The sequence below is a fragment of the Raphanus sativus genome, chromosome 4 (assembly GCF_000801105.2).
Source record: "Raphanus sativus cultivar WK10039 chromosome 4, ASM80110v3, whole genome shotgun sequence".
NCBI classification, from domain to species: domain Eukaryota; kingdom Viridiplantae; phylum Streptophyta; class Magnoliopsida; order Brassicales; family Brassicaceae; genus Raphanus; species Raphanus sativus.
In genome coordinates, this window is record NC_079514.1 from 48,383,353 (window position 1) to 48,394,453 (window position 11,101).

The 11,101-nt window shown below is 40.8% G+C and overlaps 4 protein-coding genes across 4 annotated transcripts in view; all 4 read right to left on the bottom strand.

Moving 5' to 3' along the window:
* Positions 1–477, bottom strand: part of LOC108831326 (serine/threonine-protein kinase ZRK1-like) — a 747-nt gene extending 270 nt beyond the window's left edge. Inside the window, exon 1 of the mRNA XM_018604880.2 lies at positions 72–477. Coding sequence (XP_018460382.2) covers positions 72–477 — 406 coding nt within the window. The remainder of the gene's footprint in view (positions 1–71) is intronic.
* LOC108831329 (serine/threonine-protein kinase ZRK1-like) lies at positions 387–3,435 on the bottom strand. Its single transcript, XM_018604882.2, has 2 exons — positions 2,356–3,435; positions 387–737 (listed from the first exon to the last, which is right to left on the bottom strand). The coding sequence occupies exons 1-2, from the start codon at positions 3,379–3,381 to the stop codon at positions 519–521; spliced, it is 1,245 nt and encodes a 414-aa protein (XP_018460384.2). The 5' UTR covers positions 3,382–3,435; the 3' UTR covers positions 387–518.
* A 356-nt stretch (positions 3,436–3,791) lies between these two features.
* Positions 3,792–5,626, bottom strand: LOC108831330 (serine/threonine-protein kinase ZRK1-like). The gene is made up of 2 exons (XM_018604883.2): positions 4,416–5,626; positions 3,792–3,941 (listed from the first exon to the last, which is right to left on the bottom strand). Exon 1 carries the CDS (start codon positions 5,491–5,493, stop codon positions 4,471–4,473), a length of 1,023 nt encoding a protein of 340 aa, XP_018460385.1. The 5' UTR covers positions 5,494–5,626; the 3' UTR covers positions 3,792–3,941; positions 4,416–4,470.
* A 5,382-nt stretch (positions 5,627–11,008) lies between these two features.
* Positions 11,009–11,101, bottom strand: part of LOC130511407 (uncharacterized) — a 4,227-nt gene continuing 4,134 nt past the window's right edge. The window contains exon 13 of the mRNA XM_057008378.1: positions 11,009–11,022. Coding sequence (XP_056864358.1) covers positions 11,009–11,022 — 14 coding nt within the window. The remainder of the gene's footprint in view (positions 11,023–11,101) is intronic.

Below are 11,101 nucleotides of genomic sequence, written 5' to 3' on the forward strand. Positions count from 1 at the left end.
GCCCGTCGACATATAAATAGGATCTACGTATTCGTAAGTTCCCACTACCAGCTCTTTACTCCACGACTTACCCTCAGGGAGTGTCACGGCAAGTGACAAATCAGTGAGCTTAGCAGTTCCGTTTTTATCCAAGAAAACATTCATCGGCTTGATATCTCGGTGTATGATGATTCTAGGGAAAGCAGTGTGAAGATAAGTTATAGCAATCGCAACCTCTTTTGCAATCTTAAGTCGTACATTCCAAGGCAGCACCACCTGCGCATCTAAGCTACCAAGACTTCCTCGAATGTTCAAGGCTCTATATTCTAGGTCTTCAAATACCAACACGGGATAACGAAATTCGAGACAACAACCAATGAGTTTCAGGAAACCGCCGTGACTACGTACCCGAGCAGACAAGACAATATCGTTGTAAGCATGCTCTTCTTCACACATTGCAAATGGAAATCTCTTGATCGCGTAAGATCTGCCATCCATGACGCCCTTGTAAAAGCTGAACCTCCAATATGAATATTCAGCTAGAACCGCAGGAAGATAACACTTGGGATCGAAGTGATTGGTGGCCTTGGATATTTGATGGGAAGAGAACATTCGGATAGGGTTCGATATGCCGTTACAGTCGGCGATGAGTTTCTCAAGAAACATGCTTCCGTTTTCGAGGAAGCATTCTCTCGCCTTGCCCTTCTCCTTCTTCCTTCTCCAGCACTCCATCGCCGTTGTGTGAGAGAGAGACGAACTTACAGGTTTCTTTTTCTTGATGAGGAAAATACAGATGAGGATGGTTCAAAGGGAAAGTGCTGTGGGAATATAATAATCAACATATTTTGACGGAATATCTGTATTTTATATTCCAGTTATTAATTGTTCCTTTCTCACTTGACTTGTGTCCCGACATCACTTTCCCTTTGAACCATCCTCGTATTTGCTCCGAAAGAAGTCATCTCCTGTCAAGTTGTTTTTATTGTACTCATGTTGTTTGATCACAAGATGAACTGAGAATATCCGGTTTAGTTTTGTGAGTATACTGAACGTGTACATTACAACACTCCAAGTTTGGGAATGTAACTTAAGATGGCAAAAGAAACAGCTATAGCGGTTTCTTAGCTCCACACCGGCTTCTCAAAAACTACAACCTTCTGACAATTTCTTGGATTCAAATGGGAACTGCAAACTAAGTGTGTTATCTGTGTGTTTCACTTCCACAATAGCATTTGGCAAGAGGAACTGGTTAAAAATTTGAACTGTTTTTTTGGCGGGTTGAGCCAGGCCCATGCAATAGTACATTGCATAGGGAACTCGTGAAGTCCCATACAGCAAGCTATCTTAGTAAATACATAGATTTACCCCAAGAGATACCTTCAGACCTTCCAAGAAGAGAGATAGATGATGTCAAAACTTGTGAAAAGTTCAGAACAGAGTATCTCTTAAAAATGATGTCAAAACCCGCTTGAGTTTTTTTAGCTACCTGAACTATCATCAGTCTGTCTTTGTCTCTGTCCTTGCAGCTTCCACCTGCAATATTTGAGCACTTGTAATGTATAGTATCAATTACTCCATTGAGCTTCTTATTCTCATATAAGCCTTTCACATATTCAAGAATAAGCTTGTCACTGGATAGGCTTCAGATGCTGTAAAGTAAACTGATCTACCAATGAGAAGAACCACCAACATGACTCCAAAAATGTACTCATCTGTATATTCTGTCACAATGTATGAACAGGATAACAAGACTCCAAACAGCATCCTAGTCGTTTGAGAAAGTTGCTGAGGGTGCGCTCATCCGAGCAGACAAGACAAAATCTATGTAAACCTCAAGAAGAACGAGAAGCATACCTGACATCATTTAGAGAACCTCTGTTTCTAAACTGTGAGCTGTGAAGCCAGGTTTTAAACTCATTTCCTTGTGGATCTAAGTATGGAACTCAGGCTCTAAGGGAGGCTCAGATGCACATATGCTTCCACTACAATACTTGAAAGATATATCTTCTCTGAATCTCTGAGTGGTGTCACAACTTGTTTTGGTTCTTGAACGCATTTTCCTGTTAAATGAAAGTGTGTATTTTTTGTATGGAACTCAGGCTCTAAGGGAGGCTCAGATGTATATGAACTGTCTGACTTGCAGGAAATGCATCACAAACAGAACATTGCTACTAGAACTTTGTAGTATCTTCACGTGTGAAGAAGAAGAAGAAACAAAAGAAGATCAGTTTTCTGAAAAATAACAGGAGCTTATTGTTAGAGGAACTCATAGCATCTTCATTCATGAGGTAAATACAATCATATACTACAAGCAATACAGCAATACACAAACAAACAAGGTATGGGCATAAATCTTAAATCTGATCATCCTCAAAATGATGCTTGTTCTATAAGCTTAATCTGTTTTGCAACAAAGATCATCTTTGGCCTGTCTTCATTCCTCTCCTCGCAGCATCTTAATGCCAGGTCGAGAAACATATTCATCTGACCAGGCCTCATGTTGTTGGAATCACCCCCGAACTCAACAGGTTCTCCTCTCTCCTTCAGATCCTTCACATGTTCAAGAAGGGACGTAGAATAACGATTATTATTTATAATATTTGGTCGTTTCCCCATAAGAAGAACCAACATAAGGATTCCAAAACTGTACACATCTGAATATTCAGTCAGTATGCCCGTCGAGCAATAAATAGGATCTGCGTATCCGTAAGTTCCAATCACCCCATCTTCTTCACTCCACGACTTACCCTCAGGGAGTGTAACGGCAAGCGAGAAATCAGTGAGCTTAGCAGTCCCGTTTTTACCCAAGAAAACATTCCTAGGCTTGATATCTCGGTGTATAATGATTCTAGGGAAAGCAGTGTGAAGGTAAGTTATAGCAACCGCAACTTCCTTTGCAATCTTCAAACGTACACTCCAAGGCAACAGAGGTGCGTCCTCCGAACCAAGACTTCCTCGAACATTTAAAGCTCTATATTCTAGGTCTTCAAATACCATCACCGGAAGAGGAAACTCGAGACAACAACCAATGAGTTTGAAGAAACCAATGTGATTGCTTACCCGTGCAGATAACACAATATCGTTGTAAGAAGTTCTCTCTTCTTCTCCACCGACCACTTGGCCTGTAACTGTAAATTTCTTGATCGAGTAAGATCTGCCATTGATGGCGCCCTCGTACCAGATGGACCCTGATGGATCAACAAGGAGAGAACACGTGGGATCGAAGTGATCTGTGGCCTTGAAAATTTGATCGGAAGAGAACATACGGATAGGGTTTGATATGCCGTTACAGTCCGCGATGAGTTGCTCAAGAAACGTGCTTCCGTTTTTCAGGAAACACTTTCTCCCCTTCTCCTTCTCCTTCTCCTTCTCCTTCTTCTTCTTTCTTCTCCAGCATCTCATGGCCTCTCAGATGGCAATCTGTGGATCTGGAAGTATTTTGACTAATCAACTTTCAACTTCCAGGGTCTCATTTTTTCCAATAATGCGCAAAATTTAAACAATTATATCTCGAGGGAATATGAATAAGAATATCTATTTGTTTATAGTTCTTTGACATATTCAAATGATGTTGCTTCGCTGGTTAAAGCGTTGACATGCAATTGATGCAACGTATGAGAGCTTTTGACAAGCATAGTCCAAGTGGCGAAAGTGCTCATTATGATTGAGAAATCTGGATATGGAGATCATAGATTAGCCATAATTCAAGTCAGGCATGCTCATTTTGTCTCGTCTGTAACAGCAGAGTTCTGAGTTTTCTTAAGAGACAAGCAAGTAAATACATAGATTTACCCCAAGAGATACCTTCAGACCTTCCAAGAAGATAGATACATAATTTAACAGAGCTTGTGAAAAGTTCAGAACAGAGTATCTCTTAAAAATGAGGTCAAAACCCGCTTTAGTTTCTTTAGCTACCTGAACTATCATCAGTCCGTCTTTGTCTCTGTCTTCGCAGATTCCACCTGCAATATTTGAGCACTTGTAGTGTATCTCATCATCATACTATCAATTATTTCACTGAGCTTCTTATTTTCATATAAGTCTTTCACATAATCAAGAATAAGCCTGTCACCGGACAGGCTTCAGATCCTCTGAAGTAAATTGATCTACCAGTGAGAAGAACCATCAATAAGACTCCAAAACTGTGCACATATTTATATTATATCACAAGTAATGATGCAACTTGCAAAGTAAACATATGAAACTTCATCAAAGGCTATAAACACATAGGACAGAGAAGGTAAAAACAGATTACTTAACGTTACAACTAAGGTTCATTTTCAGGTTTCCCTGAGACAATTTGTTCTACGAATGTATGATCAGGATAACAAGACTCCAAGCAGCATCCTAGTAGTTTGAGAAAGTTGCTGAGGGTGCGCTCATCAGAGCAGACAAGACAAAATCTCTGTAAACCTCAAGAAGAACGAGAAGCATACCTGACATCATTTAGAGAACCTCTGTTTCTAAACTGTGAGCTGTGAAGCCAGGATCTCATCTTGGACTAATCTCAATCTGATCATCCTCAAATGATGCTTGTTCTATAAGCTTAATCTGTTTTGCAACCAAGATCATCTTTGGCCTGTCTTCATTCCTCTCCTCGCAGCATCTTAATGCCAGGTCGAGAAACATTTTCATCTGACCAGGCCTCATGTCCTTCGAATCACCCCCGAGCTCAACAGCTTCTCCTCTCTCCTTCAGATCCTTCACAAAACTATGAATATGATAATGATCTGGTCCATCCATTTTTGGTTCCCTTCCGATGAGAAGAACCAACATAAAGATTCCAAAACTATACACATCTGCGTATTCTGTCACTATGCTCGTCGACTGATAAATAGGATCTATATATCCGACAGTTCCACTCAATGTATCTTCAATCCACGACTTACCCTCAGGGAGTGTTACAGCAAGGGAGAAATCAGTGAGCTTAGCAGTCCCGTTTTTACCCATGAAAACATGCGTAGCCTTGATATCTCTGTGAATAGTGATTCTAGGGAAAGCAGTGTGAAGATAAGTTATAGCAGTCGCAACCTCCTTAGCGATCTTCAAACGTACATTCCAAGGCAGCAGCGGCCCGTCCTCGGAACCAACACTTCCTATCCAGTTCAAAGATGTATATTCTAGGTCTTCAAATAACAACACCGGATGAGAAAATTCGAGGCAACATCCCACGAGTTTGAGGAAACCACTGTGATTGCTTACCCGTGCAGACAAGACAATATCGTTGTAAGCATGCTCTTCTTCTCCCATCACTGGCTCTATAAATCTCTTGATCACGTAAGATCTGCCCTCGATGACGCACTTGTACAATCTGAACCATGATGAATTACGAGGGAGTGAATACTTGGGATCGAAGTGATTGGTGTCTTTGGAGATTTGATCGGAAGAGAACATTCGGATAGGGTTTGATATGCCGTTACAGTCGGCGATGAGTTGCTCAAGAAACATGTTTCCGTTTTCGAGGAAACACCTTCTTGCCTTGCCCTTCTCCTTCTTCCTTCTCCAGAAATCCATCACCGAACGATGAGAACGTTGTGAAGGAGAGAGACGATCTTACGGGATGATCCTTTACTTGACTAGAGAAATAAAGATGAGGATGGTCAAAAGGGAAACTTTTGCCGGAAATATAATAATCAACATATTTTGTAAGAACATCTAATTTTATATTTCCCTTTGAACCATCCTCGTTTTTTCTCCGAAATAAACTATATCCAGACAAATATTTTTTATACTCAAATCAAATCAGAAGAGGGATTGCTTGATGAATGATGAGTCACAGATACCAAACCGAATGAAGTCAATGATAACCATCATCCCAAACCCAAAGCATGAACCATAACAGAACGGACCTTCTGTTCTTTTATTTATTTAAGCTCTTAGTTTCAGTTAAATAACGAGAATGAGCCTTCTTTATGTTAAGGAACCAATCTTCTCCATTTCCCACTTTCACGTACTTGCAGGAGATGATGTGTCCACCTTTCCTTCTTGTATTTATTTTCTATATAAATCAATGAAAAGCCAAAAAAAGGCAAGTCTGGATTGAAGCCGTACAAACGTGATCGTAATGGTTTTTTTTTGTTTGCAAATTAATAAGCTAAGGGTCAATTTGATGAATATTCATAGCAGCCCGTTTAATGAAGAATATAGCCATGGCACTGTTGATGGGACAATTTCGGTCCACTTTTTCCCCTTCGCTCCCTGGCCGCGCGTTAAGCGTGAGGTAAGTGGCGACTCTTAAAACCCATGTGCTCTATTGTTTTATACCAAACCTATTGTTTTAGCCTGTCCAATCTCTAACATAACACTAATTAATTTCTAATTTGAAAAGAGACTCTTCCCGCTCAGTTCTATACTGGAGTCATTTATTGTATGGTTATTAAAAGTCATTGTCCTTATCTTCTCTAATTAAACACAGAGAGAATAAACAAGAAGAATGTCTGAAGAAGAAGACAGCAGCGAAGTTAAAGCATATACTGCCCACAGCGAGGTAGTTATCTTCATCTTTACACTACATCTCGTCATAAATGTTGATCATAAAAGCATGAACAATAAATGAAGAATACTTGAGTCTATAAAGGGAAACCGCGTAGAACATGAGAAATACCTTTCCATTGATATGTATAGAAAGGAATAATTTATAAACGAAATTAGCTCAGTCGTTTTGTTGTTTCTAGAGTAGCTGTTACTCGATTGTGTAGAATATATAGTTACTCTGAGAAATATGAATAAAAAGGTTAGATCTGAGTTTCATGGGGAAGTCGAACAATAAGAGATTAATTTTTTACAAAATAGTTAAAATTTGATCCATTTTTTGCAGATGACAGAACAAGACTATGTTCGTATACTCAAAGGAACCTGGGTACGTGAGGCTACTGGAACATGGGTGTTCGATTCGGAGAACGAGCAAGAGATAAAGTATGTTAGACTCAAATCCGGGCTTGAATACGAGGAAATGGTGGACCTCGTGAAGGAGAGACTTCGTATCGAGTCGCGCTACGTCACAATAAAACTGTCATACCAATACCCTTTGTGGATGGTGATAGACGACGGAGATAGGTCAACTCCACAGTTCATATCAGACGACCACGAGGTAGAGGTCTTTGTGCAAATGAGGCGCAAAATAGAGGAGGTCAACCTCTTTGTTACAATTGCTCAAGTCGTCGATGGTGTAACGACAGCATCGCCGAAGCCACATGCAAAAGATGTGGAACCGGAGGATGAGTGGATGGAGTTTGCTATTTCCGAAACGCCTTTAACGCGTCCCACACTGACGAACGCTGTGGGCGGAAGTTTTAGAGCTGTTGTCCACGAGACTATACCATCGCGAGCAGATGGAATAGTAATAAGGGAGAACCAGCCTACTCTCAGGCTTAGAAGCCCACCCCCGTGCGAAGGGAATCGTGGAAAAGGAAAGGCGATACTGAGGGAAGATGACAGTGGAAGCCAGATTGGCCATCGTTTCGGCGGGAATGGAGGTACGCCATATGCGCCATTTGCTGAGGCTGGCGAACCAAGTAGGGGAGTTAAAAGGAGGTTGTTCTCCCCTGAAGGTATTGAAGATGACGTTGATATGGTTGCTGAACCCTCGGAAGCTACATCTGTGCAAGCTCCAATTCCTGTTACAGAAGCAGCACTCGTTGAGGCGGCTGAGCGAGCTGCAGGCCTAACCCATTGGTCAAGTTTTCAAGATGCACTCCACCAAATCCTTGATGATGAAACGTCCCAAAATGTGCTGTTTGAACGCGATGCTCCCCCTGTCGTCGAGACTTGTGAGAAAGATGGTAAGTTATATACTATACCATACTACATATGTTTAAAGTATAGTACAAATATACACCGAAGTATGAGTTAACATCATCAAATTTTGAACACAGGGATAGAGGATGCGCTGGAGGCAGTGCCGTACGAAGGTGATAATCTATTTGTGGGGCAGGTGTTCAAGTCCAAAAACGATTGCAAGATAAAAATTGCAATTCATGCAATCAATCGGAAGTTTCATTTCAAGACAAAGCGTTCGACACCAACCTTCATGGTTCTTATATGCGTTGCAATTGACTGTCCTTGGAGAGTATACGCCGCACGTGTTGATGGCACAGGAAATTTCCAGATCAGACAGGCCACACTAAATCACTGTTGTACGCTGGATGCACGCCGAAACTACCACAAGTTGGCCACAACTCAAGTCATTGGGGAGATCATCCAATCGAGATTCATTGCCATTAAACGTGGTCCAACGCCGGCAACAATTCGGAAGATGCTTCTCGACGACTTCCATGTCAATGTATCGTATTGGAAATCGTGGAGGGGGCGTGAGATTGCAATGGAATTGGCATTAGGCTCTATGGCAGGCAGCTACGCACTAATGCCCGCTTATATGGGACTCTTGCAAACAACAAATCCCGGTTCCATCTGCGAGCTGCACACTGAGATGTTGACGGATGGGCGCATGGTGTTTAAGTTTGCGTTCATAGCTTTGGATGCATCGGTGAAAGGGTACAGGTACATGCGCAAAGTCATAATCATTGATGGAACAAGTTTGAAAGGACGCTATGGTGGTTGTTTGCTGTCGGCCTCTGCTCAAGACGGCAATTTTCAAATCTTCCCTCTCGCATATGCCATAGTCGACAGTGAGAACGATGAGTCGTGGTCCTGGTTTTTAACGCAGCTGAAAATTTTTGCTTCGGATGAAGATCACCTGGTCTTCGTATCAGACAGACATGGAAGCATTTACAATGCAATTGAGAAGGTACGATTTTAAGCATTGTGCAGACTATACTATTTGATATTATAGTCTAGTTAACATGTTATACGATTGCAAAACAGGTGTACCCAAGAGCTAAGCATGCCTCTTGCACTGTCCATCTGTGGAGAAACATAAAGGCCAGATTCAAATCCAAGCGCCTGGCATCCTTGATGGGAGCAGCAGCAAGAGCTTACACGATTGAAGAGTTCAATAAGAAATTCCTGGACATTCAACGCGTAAGCCCACGATGTGCTGGCTATCTAGTCGAAATAGGTATAGACTTTTCTAATTCTATACTATTGTACATACGTTATAGTTTAGTATATCTAAATTCTGCTACAAACAGGGTTCGAACATTGGACGAGGGCACATTTCGCAGGAGAGAGATTCAATATTATGGATTCAAATATCGCAGAATCGTGGAATGCGGTTTTGACGGAAGCAAGGGAATTCCCCCTTATCTCCATGTGCGAGTACATTCGCACAAAAATGATGTGTTGGTTTGCAATACGACGTGGAAAAGCGTTGGAACATAAGGGGACCCTAACTCCAAGTGTCCGCCGAATGGTGGAAGCAAACTACAACGCATCGACGGGGTTTGCGGTCACAGGAATCAGTGAAATGGAATTCCAAATTCAGTCAACAACAGGCGAGTTTCATATGGTCAATTTACATGCTGGAACCTGTACCTGCACGTCTTTTCAGCAGCTTCGTATTCCATGCAAACATGCTGTTGCAGCAGCAGGGAGAGCAGGGATGGCAACTGAAGCAATGGTTGCAGCCGCCTATTTCGCTGACACATGGCACAGCGCATATGAAGCAAAAATTTACCCAATTCCTTCTGTGGGTCGGACCCAAATAGGAGAGACATACGCTGAATCTCTACTCCCCCCCGCCGTTAAGCGTCCTCCAGGAAGACCCAGGAAGCAGCGTATCCTTTCAGTCGGCGAAGATAAGGTGTGAAAATAACTTCTGAAAACTATAGACTTTACTATATTACTTTATAGTATAGTCCGACCTCTAAGTATAGTCTGACCTCTAAGTATTTCGGTTTTGGCCTCTACAGCGATCCAGCCACCTGCTACCAAGAAAATGCAGTAGGTGCAGGGGAGAAGGCCATAACAAGGCCTCCTGCCGTCATCCAATATGAGTAACCTAGTGACAATTCGGGGCATAACATGTGAGCTGTCTAAGGTTTTGGGAGAAGGTTAAATAAAGTTTCCACCCATTTAGTAGATGGTGTGATGATGCGGCGTCAACATTTGGTGTTTTCATCATTTGAAAATACTGATGTATACTTCTGCAATTGAAGTATACAGAAATATTTTCAAGTTTTCCTTTTGTTGACTTAGTGATCCTGTGTTTGTAAAATATCTAAGCCTTCTGAACCCCTTTTGTTTTTGTGTAATATAAATGAACTGCCCCGGTTGAATGTATTAAATATGCAACTTTTGTTTTAAACAACCTTAACTCAACTAAACATATATTAACATAAACAAATCAAGAGTGTCTGCGGCATACTATTATATCTGTTAGTATAGATCTAAACCGTTCCAAATAAGCAACAGGTTGAGCAATACTAAGTCGAATTAGTTGACATAGTGTGAAACATTTTAACAATATACAGAGAAAAAAAATTGGCGACAGTATTGGAGAACCAAACAATGTAATTGATCAAGTAGTGAGAGAGCTGATAAGTCGCGAAGGTATTGGAGAACAAAACACACAAATCATACGTCTTTTAGTTTGGGAGACACAATTACGTCTATACTAAAGGAAATGAAATTATAGTATAGAATTGGTGATTCCAACCATACATATAAACACTACACCCAAATACTAATCCCTAAATCCAAACTATATACCCTAAAAAGAAACCATATTTCTATACCCAAACCCTAATCATAAACCCTAAACCCAAATATAAAATCCTCAACCCAAACACAAATCATATGTGTTCTTGTTTGAGAATCCTAAATATCACTATACTATAGGAACCGATATTATAGTATATATTAGATGATTCCAAACATACATATAAACACTAAACCAAATACTAATCCCTAAACCCAAACTATATACCCTAAACCCAAACCATATTGCTAAACCCAAACCCTAATCCATAACCCAAACCAAACATAAAATCATAAACCCAAACACAAATCATATGTCTTATTGTTTGAGAAACAAAAATGTCACTATACTATAGGAACCTGATAATATAGTATAGTATAGATGATTCCAAACATACATGTAAGCACTAAACACAAATACTAATCCCTAAACTCAAACTATATACCCTAAACCCAAATCATATACCCAAAACCCAAACCATATTTTTAAACCCAAACCTTAATCGTTAACCCAACTCAAATATAA

Excerpts from the sequence above, each read along its gene's own strand:
- LOC108831329 (XM_018604882.2), bottom strand. The coding sequence starts at position 3,381 with ATGAGATGCTGGAGAAGAAAGAAGAAGAAGGAGAAGGAGAAGGAGAAG. Across the intron at positions 738-2,355 it reads AGCTTATAGAACAAGCATCA|GTTCGTCTCTCTCTCACACA; the intron begins TTTTGAGGATGA and ends AGAAACCTGTAA.
- LOC108831330 (XM_018604883.2), bottom strand. The coding sequence starts at position 5,493 with ATGGATTTCTGGAGAAGGAAGAAGGAGAAGGGCAAGGCAAGAAGGTGT.